The sequence below is a fragment of the Myotis myotis genome, unplaced genomic scaffold (assembly GCF_014108235.1).
Source record: "Myotis myotis isolate mMyoMyo1 unplaced genomic scaffold, mMyoMyo1.p scaffold_m19_p_5, whole genome shotgun sequence".
NCBI classification, from domain to species: domain Eukaryota; kingdom Metazoa; phylum Chordata; class Mammalia; order Chiroptera; family Vespertilionidae; genus Myotis; species Myotis myotis.
This window is the reverse complement of record NW_023416357.1, coordinates 29,870,124-29,894,478: the sequence shown is the minus strand read 5'-3', so window position 1 is coordinate 29,894,478 and position 24,355 is coordinate 29,870,124. Positions and strand designations below refer to the sequence as shown.

At 45.8% G+C, this 24,355-nt stretch overlaps 1 protein-coding gene and 1 pseudogene across 1 annotated transcript in view; both read left to right on the top strand.

The window, feature by feature from the left end:
• The window catches only part of PLEKHG4B (pleckstrin homology and RhoGEF domain containing G4B), a 78,806-nt gene that overhangs the window by 9,887 nt on the left and 44,564 nt on the right, over positions 1 to 24,355 (top strand). The window contains exon 2 of the mRNA XM_036310697.1: positions 18,140 to 18,337. Within this exon, the coding sequence (XP_036166590.1) occupies positions 18,140 to 18,337 (198 nt within the window). The remainder of the gene's footprint in view (positions 1 to 18,139; positions 18,338 to 24,355) is intronic.
• Positions 5,857 to 7,245, top strand: LOC118655889 (annotated as a pseudogene).

The window sequence follows — 24,355 nt, the reverse complement described above, 5'->3', positions numbered from 1 at the left end:
ACAAACTCATTAGTCAACAGAGCCAAATATCAACAGTACAACGATTGAAATTTCTTTTGAGAGCCAAATTTTTTAAACTTAAACTATATAGGTTGGTACATTGTTATTAACTTAATTAGGGCACTCCTAAGCTGGCCTTTGCTAAAAACATCCTCAATCTGATTGAGGTATGTTCGCTGAGGTTGACCCCTTCCAACTCTCCCATCCACACTTGTCTTGTATACTTGTTTCGTCTATCTCCTTTCCGAAAACCGACTTCTGCGCACGGGCCACAAAGTTTCAATCGCACTGTACGTGCGCGCCCGCATGTGGTATTTTGTGGAAGAGCCACACCCAAGGGGCCAAAGAGCCGCATGTGGCTCACGAGCCGCGGTTTGCCGACCACTAGGCTAAGTAGTCACCAGGCCGTTAGACCTGCTCATCTTTTTAATTTCTTCACCATCCCTCTCTTCCCCCCATTTTAGCTCCCTATGGATCTCAAGGAAAAAATTGTCCAAAGGCTCTGCTCCAAAGCTCCTGGCTTGATGTTCACATGTAAGGGCTGAAATTAAGCCCCTAAATTGACTGTGTTTGTTCCTTTAGAGTGAACATTCAGTCCCTCCTTCTCCATGGGATCTAAACACTTTCCTGGTAAAACTTGTGTGCCAGAGCTGAAATAAGCTGCTAGCAGCAAGGAAGGAATCCAGGCCAGCGGCTCCAGAAGGAACAACAGGGAAGCCAGGCTCTGCCAAAACACCTTCAGCAGCCAACCAGGTTTAGGTTGAGGACCGGACCACCTTTGTGTTTTGTTCTTTAGTCTGTTGGTTTACCTGACATCCAGGTTGAATGTGGCTCCGAAGAAGGCCTATGGGGTTGCTGCTGGTGCATCTCTGCCTCTCAGGGGCATGAGAACAGACGGGCTGTGGTGCCCAGAAGGTCACCAGCAGTGCCCCTGTTTGCCTCACACCCTGCCTGCTGAGGACCAGAGTAGGTGATCACTGAATGTTTGTTTGATTTTCTTTTAATGTCCAATGCTAGATCATTCCTATTTGTCACATGGCTACTGAGGCACCTATTGCAGCTGTCAGGACAAATCTGTTCAGCCTTCCTGCTAATCTGGGTGTCTTGCCTTCTTGCATCCCAACTTTCCTCTCGTATGAGTGACATCCAATTGCTAAATTTGGAATGGTCCCTGAATTGGCATTGTCTTATATGGACCAAGAGCAATTCCCCTGAATCATGGTTAAAGTCATCAAAGCCAGGTTGGAGGTTGGGAAACCTGTCTTCGAACCAGTAGTCTGTTCCGTATCTCTAGAGGAAAGTCCTATTATAGTGCACAAGCAATGGACAAAAAAGCAATGGTGTGTGCTCTGGGGAAGCATCATTCAGCCCTCCTATCTGTGACAGCCACCAAAGGCAACAATGGTGAAGAGGAGAGATATGGTGTAGACAAGCTAATGGGAAACACCTTTTGGGGACTTTGCTCACAGTGACTTAGCCCCTGTCCTGCTCTGCCTTGATTCTAGGATCCATTGAATCACCTTGAACACAAGTTAATCCAAATCTAAGAAGATGAAATTGGAAGTTATTATTTTCCATTGTTATGACTTCTTCCAGTCCTTATGAAACTGTTCATCTTTTGCAATATTTTGCTTGTCAGTCTCACTTTTCAGTGTTTATTCATTCAACTACAGTGTATGGTGTGATGTATTAAGGAATGCATTGAGTATCTATGCAGGTGGCAAAAGGTATGCTTAGAAATACCCACAGGAATATCCCTTTGGTGTGCTCAGTCTTTAGACTATCTCCTAATCACAATCGCAGAGATACAAACACAAATCCATGAAGATGGTGACGATGGTAGAATGTTTAATTTCATTTTCTTTCCAAGGCTTTTAATTTTTCAAAATGATGACAGCAAATTTCTTCTAATTATTAAACTAATGCATGCTCATTTCACTGGGAAAGAAGAGAAAAAAAATAAATCAAGTAATACAGAAAGTGACATGCTAAATCTGTTATTCAGAGTTCAATTGCATATTATGAGGTAGATCCATCCATGCTTTTTCTATGTACATGTGAATATATTTCATTGTTAACAATGGGATCACACTCTACATGCTATTTAATAACCTGCTTTTTTTATTTACTATGTCATGGATGCCACTCATTTTATACAGATCTGCATTCATTTTAAGTGGCTGTATGAAATTTCTTTATTCAATTTCTTAATTGAGGCATTAAGGTTGCTATTATCATCATCACAGAGAAACCTTAAAATCCCAGCCAGTAGGTTTATGCACCTCTCATGCACCTCCACCCTCTCTCACCTCCCTCTTACCTCCATCTTTTCTCAAGGACACCCTCCCTCAGCTGTACCACTCACTCACCTCCACCCTCCCTCACTTCCACCTCTCACTCACCTCCACCCTTACCCACTTCTGCCCTCACTCACCCACCTCCTCCCCACTCACCTCCACCCTCACTCACCTCTACCCTCATTTACCCTGACTCTTCACTCACCTTCACTTCTACTCACTTCTACCTCTCAATCATCTCTATTGGCATTTGCCTCCCACCCTTCATTCAAAGGTTAGACCAGTTGGGAGAGAAGCAAATTGTGAAAATACGGGGTAATTAACCTGTGATCACTTGAGCTGAAACTACCACCTTATGGGCTCAAGGAAGCCCACATCTTATAAGCAGAGTGGTCATATTACTTATTGTCCAAATTTGAACACTTTGAAGGGGGAAAAGAGACGTAATGCCAGGATCACAGTTGAAAACCCACATTCATTGTCTGGGGAACCCTGTGACTTGGGGCATCTTTTCCTCCTGATGCTGCATTGTAAACCATAAAGGTTGGTCCCAACTGTAGATGGGGGTGCTCATAAACTGGGTGTCTCTGTAGTCCCTTCCAAAGCTAGGTGCTGTAATTCCGGTGGGAGCACTTCAGAGGCATGCTGTGCAGACATGCCAACTACACAGCATTCAGCCAGCCCCCAGCAGATGTGGACATCCCCTCTGTCCTCACAGGCCAGCCCACTCTTAGGTCTCTGCCAGGTCCAGGCTGCTTGTACACTGAGCCTGGCCACCACTGGGCATTACACCTCTTGTCAGTGGTTTTCCAGTTTGCACCAACACCTTTCCTCCATGCTGTGTTTTGCTTACTTGCATCAGAGTTCCCCTGTTCTGGAATACCAACAGTTGGTAAGCTTCCTGCCATGCCCATTCCGAGTGTGGATTTGGGCTCCAGGTTTTCTGGCTTCATTTTTAGACTCAGGATCCCCAACAGTTTTCTTGCGCATGTCTTTCTTGGTCCCTCTTTGTGCCCCACATTGGAAATGCCAGGAGCCTATCCACATTATGTGCAGCCTACGTGCCAGGCCTGCCTTTGCCTGGTGGCTTTCCTGGGCAGGGAGGCCATGCAAAGGACTACTTAGCACTCCAAATACATACATCATAGGTTTCTCATTAGAATAACTTTGGTTATTATCATGTGTATAGAGTTTGCATTTTCCATAAAATACCTTAAATTGTGCTTTACCATCTGCCACTTCCTGCACTTCCATACTGCCTCCTGAGGTGTTCCTGCACAGCTTTCCCAGCCAGACATGCAATTTTGAAGCCTTCACTCCATCCTCCTTCTGGAAAAAAAACAAAAGGTGCTTCAGTCCAGGTCCAGCACCAATTCCCAGACAACCTCAGCCCAGGGTCAGCAGTCATCACTTGTCCCACCAAAATGAACGATTAAGTCAAAAGCATGAGGTCCTTTAGGAAAAGCACAGGCATCATGGGTAATTTAAAGCGCATGCCCATCTGTGCTTTCCATTAATGCCATACATTGGGTCCTCCTTACCTTAATTGTTAAAATCAAATTAGGACCTTGGTACCAGGTACCTTAAAGGCACCATCAAGCAGAGAAACACTGCCAGTCTGAGAGGGACTTTTCTAGGATTCCTGTACTCCCATTTTGAAGAACCCCAAATCAGATCGATTCCTGACTTTAGTCACAGCTGTAACATCCCAGCTGTGGCCGGGACCCCTGCCCACAGAATGCTTAGGAAAGATATCAGGTGACATTTTTAAACTAGCAGTGCAGATATACAGTGTCACACTCCCACTCAATGTTTTTGTACCTACGCCCTTTTTATATATGTTGGCATGTAATCTGAAAGAGTGTGTGTTGGGGGTGGGGGAGGATCACACCTGTAATTGGTGATTTCGGTGGAATCTGCTGTCAGATCTACAATTTAGAAAAATTAGTTTCAACCCTCCCACAAGAATATCAACTGGAATTCGTTGTTTCTCTGTTGGAAATTGCATGGGAAAGGTGTGGGGACGCCAGGTGTGCTGGCTGAAGACCGGATGCTAGGCAGACGCTGGCAAAGCAGCTGGACTCAGACAAAAGGGAACTTAGTCTGTTTTTGAAGTGGTTTGTTGTGGCTCATTTTAACAGTGATGTGAACCAAAAAGGACAACAGAACACTTGGAGGATGAGAATAAGTTTTGCTCTTTATGCTTGAGAAACTATACATCCCATTGCACGGACACATATCAAGAGCACTTTCCTTTCCTGACCAAGGGCTTTTCAGGTAAATGAAGCAGCAAAGAATAGACCAGGCCTTGATGGACGGCCCAGTGCAGAAAGTTAAGTTTGGTGTCATTAGGAGTACAGGAGATGTTTTAAATTGATATAATCTTTATGGTCCGGCCATGGTTTGGAACAGACAGAACTCTTACTTCCAGCTGAAATTACATTCGACAGGAGAAACCCAGTCTGGGCTGATTGTGGTTAATAACAGTCTTGTACACTTTTATCAAATACCTTCAAAGAACTAAAAGAATTAAAGTCAGCCAAAATCCTTGAAAACCAACATCTCATTGTCAATTTGCCTTTTTGTATTAAAAAAAAAAAAGCTTTAAAGTCCTTTTGAAATAAAATAAATTGTTACCATGGTGGAATAATTGATGAATTCGATTTTAGTAATTTTCCTGTTTTACATATGAAGAAACCAGATGTGCAGAAATCTTGGGGACTTTGTACTATAGAACTCCAGGTGACATTTACATGTGGTGTCATCATCCCGCCACCCCCACCACCATCACCTTTGCCTTGGGCCCTGGGGACACTGCCACTGCCTAGCCAGCCTCCTCTTCATTGGCACCTCCATTCGGACCCCCTTGGGCCCTTTGGCCTGTTTCTCATCTTGCCAGCTCTGTCTTCTGTCTGCTGAGGGCAGGACTGGGTCTGTTGACCAACCACTGCAGGATCGGCACGTGAACTGTAAGGTGGAGTCACTTCCTGGTCGCTGCTGGCGTGATGGGCTCCTGTGCCCATGGCAGGCCTTGGTCTGGGAGTTAAAAAGTGCTTGCAGCTGCTTTTGTCCTATGTACAGACCAAGTGATCATACAACAGGTGGCGAGGGTTGTGCTCCACTTCCCATATGCAGCCATCATTCCCTAACATGCCACACAATAGGGACACCCCAAGACTTTCATAGCCCCCCCCCCCGCCACCCCCATTTGGGAACTCTCCTGTAGCTTATTAGGATTTCAAATACAAAAAAAAAAAAAGGATAACAGACTTTAAATGACTGCTTTAGACACTTTCCATTTACTTGACCATGAGTAAAAATGAGCGAGCCCCAACAGACAGAACCATGGTGGCCATGCCCTCCATCGCAGGCTGGGACCATCGACTTGCCCAGCCTCAGAGCACACGGAGCAGAGCTGTCCTAGGCTGAATCATGAAGGGTCACATGTCACTGACAATTAGTTGAAACTTGAATGTTGAATTAGAATGGTGTGAGCAGAGCCCTCCCTCCTCCACGCCTTCACCCAGAACTGCAGTCATGCTGAGCCAGGCTCCACACCATGGGGGCGCAGCAGATGGGAAGGTGGGTGGGGCTGCCCCTCGGCTGCCTGACAGGAATTCCCTCCCTGAGAGTGGGGTCAGCAGATTTTCTGTGAAAGGCCAGACAGTATTTTAGGCTTTGAAGGGTTACATGGTCTTGATTACAACTACTCAACTCTCCTTTTATAGCACAAAAGCAGCCATAGGCTGAAGGTGTCTGTGTGCCAATAAAACTTTATGGACACTGAAATTTGAATTTCACATAATTTTCACGCCACAAACTAGTGTTCTTTTTTGTTTATATTTCAACCACTGGGTCATAGATTGCCGACTGCTGAGCATTTCGTAGAGAGCAGCAAGGACAGACCTGGGGTGACACAGGGTGCCCCACACATCCAGGTGAGATCCTGAGGCAGCTTTTCCAAAGAACATCCAGAGGAAGATCCTGAGTGTGCCAGGTACAGGCAGATTCACCAGGAGATAAAACCCCATCAGGTCAAGGCCCATTCTGTGTGGAGGTAGGTTTGATAGAATGGCTGATGATGTAATTGCAGAGTTAATGTAGAGTTGTGGGGCTGGGTTGCTTTGCCAGTCATAGAAGTTAAACGTGTGAATGTGGTGGTAAACTGTGAAGTTCCCTCAGTTATCTCTATGGTGGGTGTGGCATTACAGTTTGGAGGTTCAGAGGCCACATGGTGGGCAGTATGTGGATGACCTGATGGCCGCCTGGGAGGGTCCGAGTTCTTCCTTCAGAAGAGCCTAACCCCGTGGTTGGCAAACTGCGGCTCGCGAGCCACATGTGGCTCTTTGGCCCCTTGAGTGTGGCTCTTCCTAAGCCTTAGGAGTACCCTAATTAAGTTAATAACAATGTACCTACCTATATAGTTTAAGTTTAAAAAATTTGGCTCTCAAAAGAAATTTCAATCGTTGTACTGTTGATATTTGGCTCTGTTGACTAATGAGTTTGCCGACCACTGGCCTAACCCATTCATCCTATCGAGGCTGCAGTAGTAGCAGCTGTTCTTTGAGTTTCTCTGTGCTGCCCAAGGAGAAGAAGAAGAAAGATGCTGGAAGGTTGGCCAAGAAAGACAAAAACCCAGGGAACAAATCTGGGGCAAGGCCAAAATGAAGAAGTGGTCCAAAGGCAAAGTTCGGGACAAGCTCAACAACCTAGTCTTGTTTGACAAAGCAACATCTGACAAGCTCTGTAAGAAGTTCCCAACTATAAGCTCATAAACCCAGCTGTTGTCTCTGAGAGACTGAAGGTCCGTGGTTCCTTGGCCAGGGCAGCCCTACAGGAGCTCCTTAGTAAAGGACTCATTAAACTAGTTTCAAAGCACAGAGCTCACGTAATTTACACCAGAAACACCAAGGGTGGGGATGCCCCAGCTACTGGTGAAGATGTGTGAACAACAGGTCCCACCAGCTGTACATCTTGAAAAATAAAACTTTATTAAATTAAAAACAAGCAACCACAATAAAAAAAAGAACAGTCTAGACCAGTGATGGCGAACCTATGACACGCGTGTCAGAGGTGACATGCGAACTCATGTTTTGGTTGATTTTTCTTGGTTAAACGGCATTTAAATGTATAAAATAAATACCAAAAATATGTCTTTGTTTTACTATGGTTGCAAATATCAAAAAATTTCTATATGTGACACAGCACCAGAGTTAAGTTAGGGTTTTTCAAAGTGTTGCCACGCTGAGATCAAAAGGCTCGCCATCACTGGTCTAGCCCTAGCTGGTTTGGCTCAGTGGGTAGAGCGTCGGCCTGTGGACTGAAGAGTCCCGGGTTTGATTCTGGTCAAGGGCACATGCCCGGGTTGCAGGCCCGATCCCCAGTAGAGGGCGTGCAGGAGGCAGCTGATCAATGATTCTCTCTCATCATTGATGTTCCTATTTCTCCCTCTTCCTTTCTGAAATTAATTAAAATTATATTTAAAACAAACAAACAAACCCAGTCTAACCCCAGCTGCACCTGCCAGTTCCACAACAGGAAGTTTAGTCTGGGCAGCTGGGATAGAAGGAAGAACTTGAGATCAGTTTAAAAATAAATTGGGGCATAAGCCACCTGGCAAGTCCTTGCTCCAGGTGGATCTGAGCATCTGAGGAGGGAGAAAAGAAAAGAAAGTTGCAGTACTGCCTCATCTGCTCATAAACTTGAAAGAAGCCCCTCTGGCAACCATCCCAGCACGGTTCTGGGCGTAAGATTGCAAAGGGGAGTTGTTCTAACACGCTGGCCGGTGGAGACTGTGGCTGGCTGAGTGTTTAGCACTGTTAACGGATTTTCATTGTCAGTGATCCCTGGCACCCCATAATCCACTGTAATCCGCACACCAGCTTAAAGTTGCTGAAGTCAGGTGGTTGTATGTTTCATATTTAGTAAGTTTTGTATAAATTCAGAGAAGATGTTTTCAGTGTTATATTTGAAGACATTATTTTCTAGATTCTCCTCTTGGGCCTGTTACACAAGGTACAGCCCTGAAGAATGACCCAAATGGTTCCTTTCTTTTGGCATTCTCCTAATTTGGCCCTGACAACTGTAAAGTGTTCATACCATGGAAAAGCAAAATCTGTGGGTGATGAAACTCAGAATTGAGTTGTTTTCAGAACAGTCTCAGCCGTCTGGAAATACAGACAAGATCGAGAAATGCCAAATGGACCTTTCACCCTGGAGCCACCGTGCCAACTGTTGGGGGACAGAGCCCCAAGGTCCTACTCCTCAAGTTACCTCGTGGGGCTTGATCTATCCAGGAAGCCTCTGAGAACCAGCTCCTGCTCAGGATGCACTGACATGTCGGTAGGCAGCTCAGTCTAGGAGGGCGCCTCGGTAGAGGTGTAACCTGCGCCAAGGTGTGTGCTGTGGCTGCCCTACGGGGCGAAGGCCTGAGTTCAGTGTCCCCTGGATCCATGTTCCAGGCCCTGGAGAGCATCAGTCAGGATGGGCAGGTGATGCTGCAGTAACCAATGACCCCGAGTCTCAGTGACCAGCACAGTGATGACCCACTCAGGCTACCCAGCCATCACACTCATATCACATCAAGTGATTCAGGCCTCTCTCTGGGTTGTTGACTAACAAATGGTGACACATGTGCTGGCTCGAAAAGCTTCTTCCAGAACTGGCATCTGCCACGGCCACCGCATTTCTTTGTCACATGGCCATGCCTGATGCCAGTGGGCAGGGATTCTGTGAACAACACAGCCCACCACAGTGTTTGCTCTGGCTTATGCCAGATCAGTGCCTTAGTGGAATCCAGGCATTTCCTGTCCCTCAGAGTCATGTTCACATAATGACACTCTTTTTGGAGCCCAGCCTTCTTTGTGGTAAACACTTGGGCAAACATTCCCTGTCTCTCTCTTCTAAAGATCCTCTAAACCAGTGGTTCTCAACCTCCCTAATGCCACGACCCTTTAATACAGTTCCTCATGTTGTGGTGACCCTCAACCATAAAATTATTTTCGTTGCTACTTCATAACTGTAATTTTGCTACTGTTTTGAATCGTAATGTAAATATCTGATATGCTATATGTGTTTTCCGATGGTTGCGACCCACAGGTTGAGTGTTTAGTAAACACTCCTGTGTGTAACTCCTTGGTATACATGCAGGGCCTGAAAGCAGAGTCTGGTTTTGGAGACATACAAGAAGATGAAGCCATGTGCCAAGTGAGCAATTTTGAACTTGAGAAAGAAGCCCTTACTTGGTTAGGAAGGCCAAGAGTGTTTTTGGAAGGTGTGAGGTGAGTTACATCTGCTGGAGTGGCCAGAATTTTCCTGGAAGCAACTGCCTTTGGCAGAATCATTCTACCCTTAGGCCATCTTGACACCCATAGATGTTTAGAGACCTTTGTGTCTGCTAGGCCTGCTGGTAACCTTAACAATACCATTGTCACTGACTGACAAATAGCTTGAAGGTCCAGTTGTGGGGCTGGTGGTTGGGGGGGGCAGGGGGGGGGGGGAATAGGGTGGGAGGCACTCATTACAGGACCCTAACCTGGAAGTATTAGGAAAAGGGAGAAAGGGACTGAAAGGGCAGTCACAGCTTAAGGAGTGGCTTCCTCTGCGTTTATTTGCCTTTCAGCTGCTGTAAAATGTCAAGAACCCTTGTTTGAATATGAAAGCACTGGGAATAGCCTGTTGCAGTTCTTTCTTAATTATGTTCAGGTACTTGAAGGAAACAGGCGGCTCCACAGCCAGCTCCCTGTTTTTATCAGGTGAAAGTCCCAGTCCTTAGGAATTTTACTCTTGGGATTTTAAAAAACAACTTAGATCTAAATACACGGTGTTGTTCTTAAATAATTTACATACTTATTTATTTTAATATATTTATTTTTAGTTTGCAAGAAAAATCTGCAGGCAGTATTTAGTATCCCAGGTAATGAAGATTTAGCACTGCACTTTACAAATAAGTTTCAAATTAGAGAGTTTTTTCTCACGACTGCTATGCAAGTTTCAAGCTGTGCTGAGATTCACTCTGATGCTCTGCTGTTGAACAGGGGCTGAGAACAGATCTGGGTGAGCAGTGAGGCCGAAAAAAATGAGAGGTTGAGTCCAGGGGATGCACAGACAGGAGTAGGGTGAATTTCCATGCACTTTCTGAGCATGTGTGTATATGTGTGTGCCTGTGCATATGGGTGTACACACATGTGGGAGACTGTCTCTGTGTATGTTTGTGCATGCATATATGCGTGTGTGCATCTGTTTGTGTATGTGTGTGTGCACACATGTGCATGCAGGAAGACCAAGGTGCAAGGCACCATCTCAGCAAGCTGGAATGTGCAGCTTTCTGAGGTTGTCCACTGAGACCTGCTGTCACAGACCCATCTCTCTCAGGCTGTGGGAGTTAAAGATAATGGACTCATTATCAGTGCTGAGTGGCTCTAAAGCCAGCTTTAGCCCCCACCTAGCTCTCTCTGCTGGAGGAGGGCACCAGCCCTGGTGAAGAGTCCATAGGTGCCCATGGGATCAGCCTCCAGGGTCCACTGGACAGCACCCTCTCACTGTTGACTCTTCAGAGATCTTCACTTCCTCCTGGGAACTTGGTCCCACAGACACCCTGCCTGGCCTACTGGGCTCTCTTCTCTGGATTGCTTGTCCCTCATTCGAATTGCTTGGCCTCATTCTGTCCTCTGTTGTGGGCTCCTCCAGAAAGCCCATACAGCCCCTAGCTGTCAAAGGGGATGGCTGGGCACCCTGCAAGAAAGAAGAAAGAATCACTAGAAGGCTCCTTCCCTGATCTGCCCACCTAGTGAGACCTTGCTCATGTCTATGCCCTGTGTCTATGCAAAGCTGGCCTGGATCCAGCTTGGCCTGTCTGCTCAGTCTGTGCTCTCACCCTGCCCTAGACTGGCCTTACTCCCTGGTCTGTGGTCAGTCCTTTGGGGTCCTCTGACCCTTACACTGTTAGTGGAGGGCTGGGTCACCCTGGGCAGGGGCTCAGAAGAAGTGAACTGGACCAGCCATGGGGTTTCCTGGGACTTTAAGCTGACAGACGTCCCCTGGTGTGGGAAGGAAGGCTTTGGCCAGATCACAGTGGTGTTGTCACCAGCATGAAACATCGCCACAAGACCTAGAAGCTCACCTGGGCCCCCCCCCCCCCCCAGGTCCTGGTTGCCTGGTCCAGGTGGGGCTTGGACATCAGACCTAGATGCACCAGGTGTGCCTGTTTCTGGGCTCTAGGGAGTACAGACATTGGAGTGAGAGGGGTAAAGTGGGGTTCTTTCTGCAGCAGTCACCACCCCAGGCTCAGTTATAACGGAGAGGTTTAAAAGGAGGCTGTGGAATCAGGAGAGAAAGAGCCTCATTGATAGAGGAGTCCCCAGAGCTGCCCCCAGCTGCTGGCGTCTCACGTGTCTGCTAGGCTTCCTGTGCCAATTACGGGTTGGAAAAATTATGTGTCAGGTGAGGCTTCTCACCAGAGCCTGGGAATCTCTAAATTCAGCAGAATTAGTAGTGTGTGTTGCTTTTGTTAATCACCGAGCTCTTCCAAGTGTGTAGACTCGTAGACCTAAAGAGGCACCGCCACTTTTCCTTCTGGGCACCAGCTTTGGGCCAAAGGAGTTTTTACTCCTTAGAAACATCTCAGCCTCCAGCTGTGAGGGTCAGGAGTCCCACATACACAGCAGCTGTGAGTGGAAGCAGGGCCGGTATAGGCAGACTGGGTGTCGCTGGACTAGATGTACACGGGCCTGGTGTAGACAGACTAGATGTAGACAGACCGGGTATAGACAGGCCGGCACACCAGTCGATGAGGAGACCAGCCTTTTTAGACAGGTGTCTTGGACTCACAGGTGGTTTCTGGGTCTGTGCACACAGGAAACCAGCGATGGCCATCGATCCCCTGGGCAGGACGCCGGGTGCCGTCACTGGGCCCTTTCAGGAAGGAGGCCCCTGTTAATAGCACCTGAGCAGCTCTAACCAGGTTGGCTGCGCAGCGCAAGCCTCCTGGGAGTGTGGGTTTCACACAGAACTCCTTCGCCTACAAAGTTGAGAAAGCGGCTATTGATGGAAAGTGGGGCAGCGCAAGGCCCCTTTGGACCTGGGTCCTGCTTGGAGGGGTTGCAGGATGCTCCAGTGCACATCCTGGGTTTTGTTTATAAGTTCTGGCCAGAGGCAAAGGCCACAGCAGGGAACTAAAAGGCAGCTCTACCTTCTGGGCTGAGAGTGTCTGGGTGACAGGCGCCACCACACCCCTCTCTCAGGATGGCTTCCCCCTGGGCTGCAGCATGTTATCACTGGGGGCTGGTGTTGGGGCTGCAGGCGGAGCCAAGCTCCCAGACCAGATTAGGGGCCTTTGTGACCGCCACCCCCACCCTCATCCACCCGCCCAAGCCTTGCCTCCTGGATGATGATCCCAGCCCACATTCTGTGATCCCTTCGAGCCCTCAGCCAGCCTTGGGCAAACTACGGCCCGTGGGCCAGATCCGGCCTGTTTGAAATGAATAAAACTAAAAAAAAAAAAAAAAAAAAAAAAAAAAAAAAGACCGTACCCTTTTATGTAATGATGTTTACTTTGAATTTATATTAGTTCACACAAACACTCCATCCATGCTTTTGTTCCGGCCCTCCGGTCCAGTTTAAGAACCCATTGTGGCCCTCGAGTCAAAAAGTTTGCCCACCCCTGCCTCAGCCCCACATTCTATCTGCTCTTTACATCCTGACGTCAGCCTACTGTGGATTTTCACAATGAGACAATATGATGGTCCCAGAGGAGCCCCCTAGCCTAGCTGATGGGGGGTGGAGAGGACTGTGCCACCTTTCGCCACCACTGCTGCTTGGTCTTCCCCTCGCCCTACCCGGGACCTTGTCCTAAGTGTCCTGTGATCCTGTCCTACACACACCCCACTGTCCCTGGGGCACAGGGACCCAAACATCAAGAAACCACCCACAAGAATGGGGGTGGCCACAGGGAGGACGTCCCCAAGCTGGTGGGTCAGCAACCGGCTTGTGTCTGCAGGGAGGGTGGGGAGAGGGTCTCCAGCCCTGTCTGTGTGATGCCTCACTCTTCAGCATTCTGTCATGTTGAAGTGTCCTTCTCAGGGAGGGGAGGCGGGCTCAGTAAGCCACTGCAGACCTTCTCAGCAGTTAAAGGGGTGCTGATGTCTAGGTCCAGCCTGCTGACAGCCTTTCCTGAAGCCCTGGCTCCGTCCAGGGCTTGCACCTTCACTCACCCTTAAGGATATTGTGCTTGAATTAAAACGTGAGCATGGATGGGCATTCCTTGCTGGGACAGCCTCAGCCACATCCCTCCAGCCTGCTAGGCCCTGGACAGGGCACCCCTGCTTTTCCCTGCCCAATTCAGCTGGAGCTGGCCTCCTTTAGGTCAGCAAACCCCTTCAAAAAGAAATTCCCTTTGCTTTGACGGTGAGTGAGTTACCTGCCCCCTGCCCCAACCACACCTTTCCTATGAGGAAGGGTGTGGCTTTCCCAAGTTCCAGAGACCGGCCTCCAATGGGTGGGCACCAATGGACCTTTGACCCCAGGCTCTGCCTTCTCATTTGGCACACGTGAGGCCTGGAGGGTCGCATGGAGACCATCATCTCCTGAGAGCCCAATGCCAGGAAGAAAATGCTTAGTCCCTTGGAGAGCAGAGATATGATGAGAAACAAAGATCTTGACTTTAGCCTGGCCAGCATGGCTCAGTGGTTGAGTGTCAACCTATGAACCAGGAGGTCCCAGTTCGATTCCCAGACAAAGCACATGCCTGGGTTGTGGGCTCAATCCCCAGTGTGGGGCATGCAGGAGGCAGCCGATCAATGATTCCTCTCATCATTGATGTTTCTATCTCTCTCCCTCTCCCTTCCTCTCTGAAATCAATAAAAATATATTTTTTAAAAAAGGTCTTGATTTTAAAAAACATTCTCATTTCAATAAAATTTCACCTAAAGTTAATAGAGGAAAATAAACCCGTTGTTGAAGAGTGAAGCTTTCAAATGTCTTTACAGGCATAAATTTTCTGTTGTTAAAATGCAAAGGCAGTCCTGCAGTTGGCCAAATAACACACTGAATTCACAGATCAGCAAAATGGTGATTAAATGCTTTTATGCAAGTATTGTACCTGCCATTCCGCCAACATGTGCAGCACATAATCCCATTCTAAGTCACGGTAAGGTTTATCATCAAGTAAACAGGCAAAGGTTCTGCGTTTTGGAGCCAGCCTATCTCCGTGTATGGGTTTGCTTGAAATGGGAATCCTGAGCTATATACGGAAAAGAAATTAGTGCTTTACTGTCAGCGTAGTCATCAACATTTGTCTGTCTCCTCTCCTCTTATTTTTGGATGTTTTGATGGCATTTGAGGTTTTGGTGAATGTGAGGGCAGGCTGAAATGGTTAGCTGTGCTCACACAACATTCGCCCTGACCCTGCGTCCACCTCTTTCTCTTCCTCTGCACACAAAGGCCTAGAACTATTTTAAGAATTTGCCAACACATATTTCTCTCGACTCACCACTTCTGTACTCACGTACACACGCCTTCAGAAGTCCTTGTCCACAAACCCTGGTCCTCAACACACTCAGCCCTTGAACACACATGTGGCCTCCCATACAACTAGGCCCTCACCCACACACCTGGCCTCAAACATACACACTGACCCTCCCACACACCCACACACTGCCCCCCCACCACCACCACACACACACAGGTTCTCACACAAACACGAGGGGAGAAAATGCCAAACAGAGTAAATGTTCCAGATGATTGAATTGGACCCTGTAAGATGCCAAGACATTGTTCTCATCTTTAAGCATTTATTTTGGAATCCTTTCTAAAATATACTGTATATTTTCCTGTTTTCTGAAGCTGCCTTAAATATATTCCAGGAAGTTTGGGCCAGGCCCTCTTATGTCAGTTAGGGCATGTTAGCATGTGAGGCTGGAGAAGACCACAGTGAGGTTTCACCTCACACCTGTCAGAATGGCTGGTGTGAGAAATCAACAAATAGCAAGTTGTGGATGGGACTGTAAGTTGGTGCAGCCACTAGGGAAAACAGTATGTAGATTCCTCAAAAAATTAAAACTAGAGTATGACGTAGCAATTCCACTTCTGGGTATTTATCTGAAGAAACTCAAAACACTAATTTGGAACGATCTATGTAGCCCTATATTCACTGCAGCATATTTACAATAGTCAAGATATGGAAGCAAGCTAATTAGTGGACAATTGGCTAAAGAAGATGTGGTACAATACGAAATGGAATATTACTCGGCCATAAAAAAAGAATGAAATCTTGCCATTTGTGACAGCATAGATGAACCTAGAGGGTATTATGCTAAGTGAAATAAGTCAGACAAATACTATATGATCCGACTTACATGTGGAATCTAGAAAACAAAATAAACAATAAACAAACAAACTCATAGATGTAGAGAACATTTTGATGGTTGTGAGATAGGAGGGGGATTAGGAGGATAAGTGAAAAAAAGTGAAAGGATTAAGAAACACAATTAGCAGTTATAAAGGTCACTGGTTGCCCTGACCGGTTTGGCTCAGTGGATAGAGCGTCGGCCTGTGGACTGAAGGGTCCCAGGTTCGATTCCGGTCAAGGGCATGTACCTTGGTTGCGGGCACATCCCCAGTAGGAGGTGTGCAGAAGGCAGCTGATCAATGTTTCTCTCTCATCGATGTTTCTGACTCTCTATCCCTCTCCCTTCCTCTCTGTAAAAAATCAATAAAATATATCTTTAAAAATAAAAATAAAAATAAAAATAAAAATAAAAAAGTCACTGGAATGTACAGCACAGCGTAGGGAATGTGGTGAATAATAGTGCAATAACTATGTATGCTGTGAGATGGGTACTAGACTTATCGGGTGATCATTTCATAACTAATATAAGTGTCTAACCACTATTATACACCTAAAACTAATATAATACTGCATGTCAGCTGTAATTGAAATTTCTTACTTTTTAAAAAAGAAGCTGAAGTTGTTTCGCTTTGGCTTACCCAAGGCTTCCTCAATATACTTGACCTGGGAACTGGCCTCTTGGCCAGCAGACAACTTCCCTTGGGCAGCTCTTGCCAGAACCAGGCTCTTAGTGAGGACAGCTGCACAGGGAGTTGGATCCAGGGGAGGGGCATCCCCCGCCTGGGCCATGTGTGGGGGCCGAACGCAGTCCCAATGGGAACTGAAGGACAGAGAAGCAGCCAGGGAGGCTGGGCTGCCCTGTGAGTGCCCTGGGCTGTCTCTAGGATCTCAGCAAACATCGATTCCTCTCCTTCAATGTTGGACAGTTTTGAGAAGATAAACTAGTTGAGGTGGAGGCCAGGAGACCCACCATCGGGAGGCTGCTGGACATGAGAGGTCAGGACCTGCCCAGTGGGTCTGGAGAGGAATGGGCCTGGATTTGGGCATCTGAGCAGCGGAAGGACAGCTCTCTCCCTGGGAGAGTCCAAAGTTTGCATTTGAGTTCCTCCAACATAGGTCATTAGAGACATGTCCCCTAGGATTTCATTCTACTTCCTTCCCAGCAGTCTCTCATGTTACAGTTAGCATTTGCTTCAAATATCTATAAGGAGCTGCACTGCTTCTGGAGGGTGGTTCCTGCCACTTACTCTCATGGACTCGATGCTTGCTTCTGAATCAGGTGTGATTTGAGTTTTTGGAAATCAGACCACATTAGCCTTTTGTGGACAGAGTCAGTATTATGATAATTCCTATTGAAGAGCCAGCAGAGCCAGGCATGTGGAGGAAATGGAGCAGTCAGGCATGGGAAGCCTTGTGAGGGGTGTGGGAGCTCCAGAGGGCATCACCCCGCGTAACTCAGAGGTGGGAGCTGAGCTGGCTCCGGTGTGCCTCGCGTCATGTGGTTTCTAGAGGCTGACTTGACTGCAGCACTTACCGGCCCAGTCTCTGTTCGGCCTGGTTCCTCGGATAGGACAGGCATCTTCCCCCTGAGCCCACCCACGTCAGGCCCAGAGGATTCAAGGTTTTCTCTTCAATTTCCTTAGGAAATTATTGATATGATTAGCTGGTCAGAGGAATCTCAGATGTAACCGTTATCCCTTTAAAAATCCACTTGGCAATTTTAACCTCTTTGGCTTTTAACTGTTATTTGTAGCCTTGCATTTATTTCCTAAACAAATGAACCTTGTGGCATTTCCTCAGGAAATGTTACATCTAAAAATAGCATTAAACTTTTTTTAAAAAACTAAAAGCATTCCATCTTTACATAAAAGCATGTTGTACCAAAAATGTAAAGGGGAATCAGGAACCAGTGATACTGTTTTCAGAATGACTGAAAGGGCACACTTCTGTGATTTTTGACGAAGGATGCCGTAATGGTTTCTATTTAAAATTTTAAAACATCATCAATACAATTTAAATGTATTTGCTGTGGATGCACTTATTTCTAAGCATAAAATGGTATGTGGACTAACTCTGTTCTCCCCACAGGCCCCTCCATTCCATGTGCAGACCCAGGTGTGCCAGGGAGGGGGGAGCCACGGCAGGGGAAGACCCCCTGGAAATTTCACATGCTCCATGGAAGATCTAAGATGTAGCATTTAATGTGCATATTTCAGAATTTGATTAGATTTGGAACTTATCCCAAATCTAAACCTGATTGTGCCTCGTGTGGTGACGGTGACAACCCTCACTTACAGAATGTTATTTAGGGCCACCCCCAGAGGCAGAGGTCTCCAGTCTACCCAGTGCAGCTGCGGGCACTTCCCTGGTGCTACTGCTGAGTGACAGCGCAAAGGACAAGCAGATGGTCCCCAACAGGGACTCCCTCTGCGCCGAGGACTCACCTATACCTTCCCTATTTCACAAATATGACACAGGATCCTCTCTTTCGTTTCAGGATCTGGAATCCCTCGACACCTACATCCAGAACACACTCTCTGACCTCTACCCACCGTTTGAGGCCACGGCGGCCACGGTGCTCTGGCAGGTGTTCAGCGTGGCTGAGAGGCTCCACGGAGGCGATGGGCTGCGCTGCCTCACTGACTTCCTCATCCCTGCCACGAGGGCCCTGCAGCACCTGCAGCAGGAGGCCTGTGTGAGTACCGCCCTCAAGGAACAGAGCCTGTGTGAGGCACACACACACCCTCAGGGGACAGAGCCTGTGTGAGACCCTCCCCTTAGGGGACAGAGCCTGTGTGAGGGGCCCTCCCCTTAGGGGACAGAGCCTGTATAAGGAACTGCCCTCAGGGTACAGCCTGTGTGAGGACCTGCCCTCAGGGGACAGAGCCTGTGTGAGGACCTGCCCTCAGGGGACAGAGCCCTGTGAGGACTTCCCTGCAGAAGGAATCCTGTGTGAAGACCTCCCCTGCAGGGAACACCTTAACTGGTCTTTACCTGGAGAAGATTCAGGCAAAGACACCTGGTACCTGGAAAATATTTAAGCTGAGGAAGTGGAATTTCAGAACCAGGGAAACATGCCACTGATGGAGGCGAGGGAGAGTATTCGAAATTAAGCCAGAAATTAAACCCAACATAATTCAAGTGAGCATTTGTCGTTTTCTCTCAAAAAAAAAAAAAGCTGTGAGATAATGAAAAAACAAAACTGTATTGTAACCTCAGCCATGTTCTTACAGAGTTTAAACACATAAATGGAGAAATCTTCCCCCTCTCCTCTATTTGATGGTCCATCAGGCACTGGCTCATCTCCTTTCTAGCTTCTGGCTCCTCCTTTTCCTCGTCCCAAATGATGGGTGAAATAAGACTGTGTCCAGGAGCCAGGCTTCTCAGGCCGGCCAGGGAGCGTAGAGCCCCCTTCGTCCGCAGACATCCACTCTGGCTCCCCCCAGTGAGCTTCCACTTGAACACAGGAAGTAAGTCACACTCTGGAGTAATCATCTCAGAGCCAACTTATTGGAGCAGTTCCAGTACATACAAATAAACTCTGTTTAATTAATATCTCATATGTTTAGTTTATTTCTTGGGATATTTTTATCATAGGTTATTTTGGATGCAGTGCTAAAATTAATGACAGCCAAGTTGTGGGTATATTGCAGTGAACTGCTGGAAAGATTATAGCTGAATCTTTAAAAAAAGCATCTATTTATCAGCACCTTTTATTACTCCATTGATATTGAATTACAGCTTAAAAAAAAAAAAAAAAAAAAAAAAACAGAGATAACTAAGATGGCGGTATAGGTAAACACGGGGAAATTGTCGCCTCACACAACAATTGAAAATTACCGCAAAGGACTGAGCAAACATCATCCAGAACAACAGGAAGGCTGGCTGAGTGTAAATTCTACAACTAGAAGGAAAGAAAAGCATGCTGAGAGCCAGAGGCGCTGCGGAGGTGAAGTGCAGAGGTACGGCGGCTCGCGCGTGCGAGGAAAGGGGGTGGCGCCTGAGGACGCGGCTGTCTTTTTGGAATCACAAGCTCCCGACTGCTCTGAACTCCGGTTCCGGGAAGTCTCTGGGGACCCAGGACTCATACGGGGAGAGGCTGGTCTGTCCGGCAGCGGGCGAACTTGAGGGCGGCTTTCCCTCAGAGGTGCTTGCAGCCGTTACCGGGACACTGAGACGCGCGACTCCGGGCGGAGAATCGGCCATAGCTGCTTTCTCCGCCCTTTGATTCCCTGAGACCCCGCCCCACCCAGGCTGCGGCAGAGGCTTTTGCATGTGAATGTACCTAACTGCAGCCGAGCCAGGCAGACCCGGAACTTCCAAGAGAAGGCCCAAGGCCCCGCAGCGGCTTGCATTGCTTCACAGCTGAGCCTCTTCGTGGCTCCTGCTGTGTGGTCTCAGGCAGAGGCTGAATTAGCACCTCCTTAGATCCAGGAGCCACTGTACCCAGTGGTCAGAGGGGGACCATCCAGACTGCAACTCCTCAGATCCATAAGGGACACACTCAGGGAGCAGACTCAGTGAGCACCAAAGCCCCACTGAAGCAAGTCTTGCCCCAGAAGGGTGTCTTCAGCACAGAAGTTCTCCCACTTTAGACACAGCTGATTCTCACAGCCAATTGGCCTGGAGGTCAATTCCTCCCAGTGATTCTACAACAACCAAGGCACCAAGAGTGCACCAAGAGTGTCCACCCCAGGTAACTGGGGAGGCTGAGCTACTGGGCCCTACAGGACACCTGGCGCACAGGGCCACTCTATCAACACAGGGAAGCTGCCAAAATGCGGAGACAAAGAAACAGGTCACAAATGGCAGAAATGGAGGAAAGCAAACGATTGGATATAGAGTTCAAGGCCACGTTTATAAGGTTTTTCAAGAATTTTATGGAAACCGCCGATAAATTTAATGAATCCCTCAATAAGTATAGTGAGACCATGGAGGACATGAAAAAGGACCAACTAGAAATTAAGCATACACTGACTGAAATAAAGAATAATTTACAGAGATCCAGCAGTAGACAAGAGGATCCCAAGAATCAAGTCAAAGATTTGAAATACAAAGAAACAAAAAATACCCAACCGAAAAAGAAAAAAGAAAAGAGATTCCAAAAATATGAAGATAGTGTAAGGAACCTCTGGGACAACTTCAAGCGTACCAACATCAGAATTATAGGGGTACCAGAAGGAGAGAGAGGGCAAGATATTGAAAACCTTTTTGAAGAAATAATGACAGAAAACTTCCCCTACCTGGTGAAAGAAATGGACTTACAAGTCCAGGAAGCGCAGAGAACCCCAAACAAAAGGAATCCAAGGAGGACCACACCAAGACACATCATAATTAAAATGCCAAGAGCAAAAGATAAAGAGAGAATCTTAAAAGCAGCAAGAGAAAGACAGTCAGTTACCTACAAGGGAGTACCCATACGACTGTCAGCTGATTTCTCAACAGAAACCATGCAGGCCAGAAGAGACTGGCAAGAAATATTCAAAGTGATGAATAGCAAGAACCTGCAACCAAGATTACTTTATCCAGCAAAGCTATCATTCAGAATAGAAGGTCAGATAAAGAGCTTCACGGATAAGAAAAAGCTAAAGGAGTTCATCACCACCAAACCAGCATTATATGAAATGCTGAAAGGTATTCTTTAAGAAGAGGAAGAAGAAAAAGGAACTCTTACCATTTGCCACAGCATGGATGGAACTGGAGAGCGGATAAATACCACATGATCTCACTCATTTGTGGAATATAATGAACAACATAAGCTGATGAACAAGGACTGATCCAGAGACGGAGAGGCATTGATTGGACTGTCGGGACTTGGAGGGAAGGTAGGGGAGGGTGGGGGTAAGGGGGAAAGATCAACCAAAGGACTTATATGCAAGCATATAGGCCTAATCAATGGACATGGACAACGGGGGGGTGAGGGCATGAGCGGGGGGGGGTGGGGTAGAGGGTAACGTGGGGACAAGGACACATATGTAATATCTTAATCAATAAAAAATGTATTTAAAAAAAAAAAAAACAACTACCATTGTGCTACTTTGATTTATTAAACTCTTTGAAGACCTTTTAGCTAGAATGAATACAGTAGAGAAATAACCAAGAATACCCTAAATCTGATTCTTTGTTTGAGGTAGTCTACCCAAAGGATATTTTCCTTTGTGATTCTGTACCTTTTGCACATTGGCATAGAGCAGCAGTAGAGAAAGGTGCCTCTCGGGAGAGGTGAACAGCAGCATAGGGAACCAGTCTGCTTTAAGTCAGATTGGAAAATACCTGTCCCCTTTCTAAGGAGTGTCTTGACTTGAAAAGTTATTCTGACCTAATGTTTTGCCTTTATTCTTCTAAGTTTGTTTTTTCTTTCTTTTTAACCATGCCATCCCTTCTCACTTACAAAAGTGCCTATTTTCTGGAAAAAAGACATATATATATATATATATATATATATATATATATATATATATATATATATATATATATATAAAGACATATATATATATATATATATATAAAGACATATATATATATATGCCTAATATGCAAATCGTCCCCTCGGGAGTTCGACCGGGAGTTCAATTGCTCGCTATGACATGTGCTGACCACCAGGGGGCAGTGCGGAACAAAGGAAGGCCCCAGCCGGCAGCCGGGGAAGGAAGGCCAGATTGGCCCTGATTGCAGGCCTGGCCTAGGGACACTACCCGTGCATGAATTACATGCACCGGACCTCTAGTGTGAATAATATTACCCTTTAATATGGATGCATATTTACAAGTGTTTAATAAGCACAAAATGAAATTTAGAGGCAACCTTACTATTTGCATATTACTATTGCTATTGCTTTTTACTTAAAAAAAAAACTTTTTTATTGATTTCAGAGAGGAGGGGAGAGAGAATCATTGAATAGCTGCCTCATGAATGCCCCACACTGGGGTCAAGCCCACAACCCAGGCATATGCCCTGACCAGGAATCAAACCGTGACCTTCTGGTTTATAGGTCAGTGCTCAACTACTGAGCTATCCGGTTAGGAGCTTTTTACTTTTTAATAAAGAACATAAAATTTGATCTTTATGGCATAGGAGAAAATGAATATATCCTAACAACTATGAACATAAATATATTTTAGTTAACATAAATTCAAAGCAGTTTTTATTCGTTTAGCCACTATGGTCAGAGTATGTGGCTTAGGAATCATTATTAATCATATTACCTTTAAGATAAGTTGTTTTAAACTAATATTTCAATGACTACCATTCTTCTCTAGATAGAAGAAATGCTTAAAATCTCTCATTGACTTATAATTTTGTTTCATCACAGTTTGGAGTTTGGATCAGAAAATGTCTGGAGAAGTTTAAAGAAAAGAAATTGGAAAGATATAAAAGTAGAATGTTTCTACTAAGAGGGGAAAGCAGTAGGAGGGGAGTGGAAAAAAGAAAATGAAATAGTATAGAAATAATAAAAGGAGGGAGTAAGCAAAACAAAGACATGGGAAATAAAAAGCACATCTTACATAACAGGTTGAAAGTAAAGTTATTAAAAATAGTAGACCAGCAAATTCTAACCAAACAATAACTCATATAATAATATTTATAACTAAATATAGTAAAAGGCAAAATACATTGTTAGGGCTAAAGAGATTCATTCAATATTAGTATCAGTCACAACCAGGAATACATAAATCTGTAAACACAACAACATAGAATGAAAATGTTTGAAGCATAATGGAGCAAATTACAATTTCATAATTCATAATGAAATCAATGTTTCAATTAATTTCAAAGAAATTATACAGAATATTTTTTCTAACCACAATGGTGTTAAATCTGAATTAAATAACAAAAAAAGATAACTAGAAATGCCTAACATATTTGGAAATTAAATAACATATTTCTAAATAACACATGGTTTAAAGAAATCACAAGGAGAATTATTGTAACTGAGTCATAATGAAACACAACATGTAGAAAATTTTTATATACATTTAAGCAATGTTTAAAGTATGATGTATAAGTTTTAGGGGGATTCTAATATTAATTATTGAAATTTCTGCGTTAAGCTAGGAGAAGAAGAGGTAAATAAATCCAATGTAACTGAAACCTAAAACTGATTACATATGAGTGCAATCATAAAGAAAGCTTTTTCTGAGAAAATGGAGTTGAATGTTCTGCAAAGATTTATGAAATGTCACTTTAAAAAGTGCTGTCACAGCCCTAGCTGGTTTGGCTCAGTGGATAGAGCATTGGCCTGTGGTCTAAAGGGTCCCAGGTTCGATTCTGGTCAAGGGCACATGCCCGGGTTGCGGGCTGGATTCCCAGTGGGGGGTGTGCAGGAGGCAGCCAATCAATGATTCTCTCTCATCATTGATGTTTCTATCTCCCCTCTCCCTTTCTCTCTGAAATCAATAAAAATATATATTTTTTTAAAGTGCTGTCACATTAGGTATAAGCAAGACAGCTGAGAAGACAGGGATATTTGGGGGAGGAGGAATCCAGAAGAATTCTACATTCCTATGTCTTCCCTGAAGGTACCAAAGCAGTGTGGGTGTGCTCAGCCCAAGGAAGACAGTGGAGCCCTCCAAGTCAGCAGAGAAGAGTTGGGCCTCCTGAGCACATTAGTCCCATCAAGAGACAGAAACCACACAGACATTTAATCAGGGCTGCTTAATGTTATTAATGTTATTATCTAATGACACGGGATTAACTCTAAAGGGGCAACAAG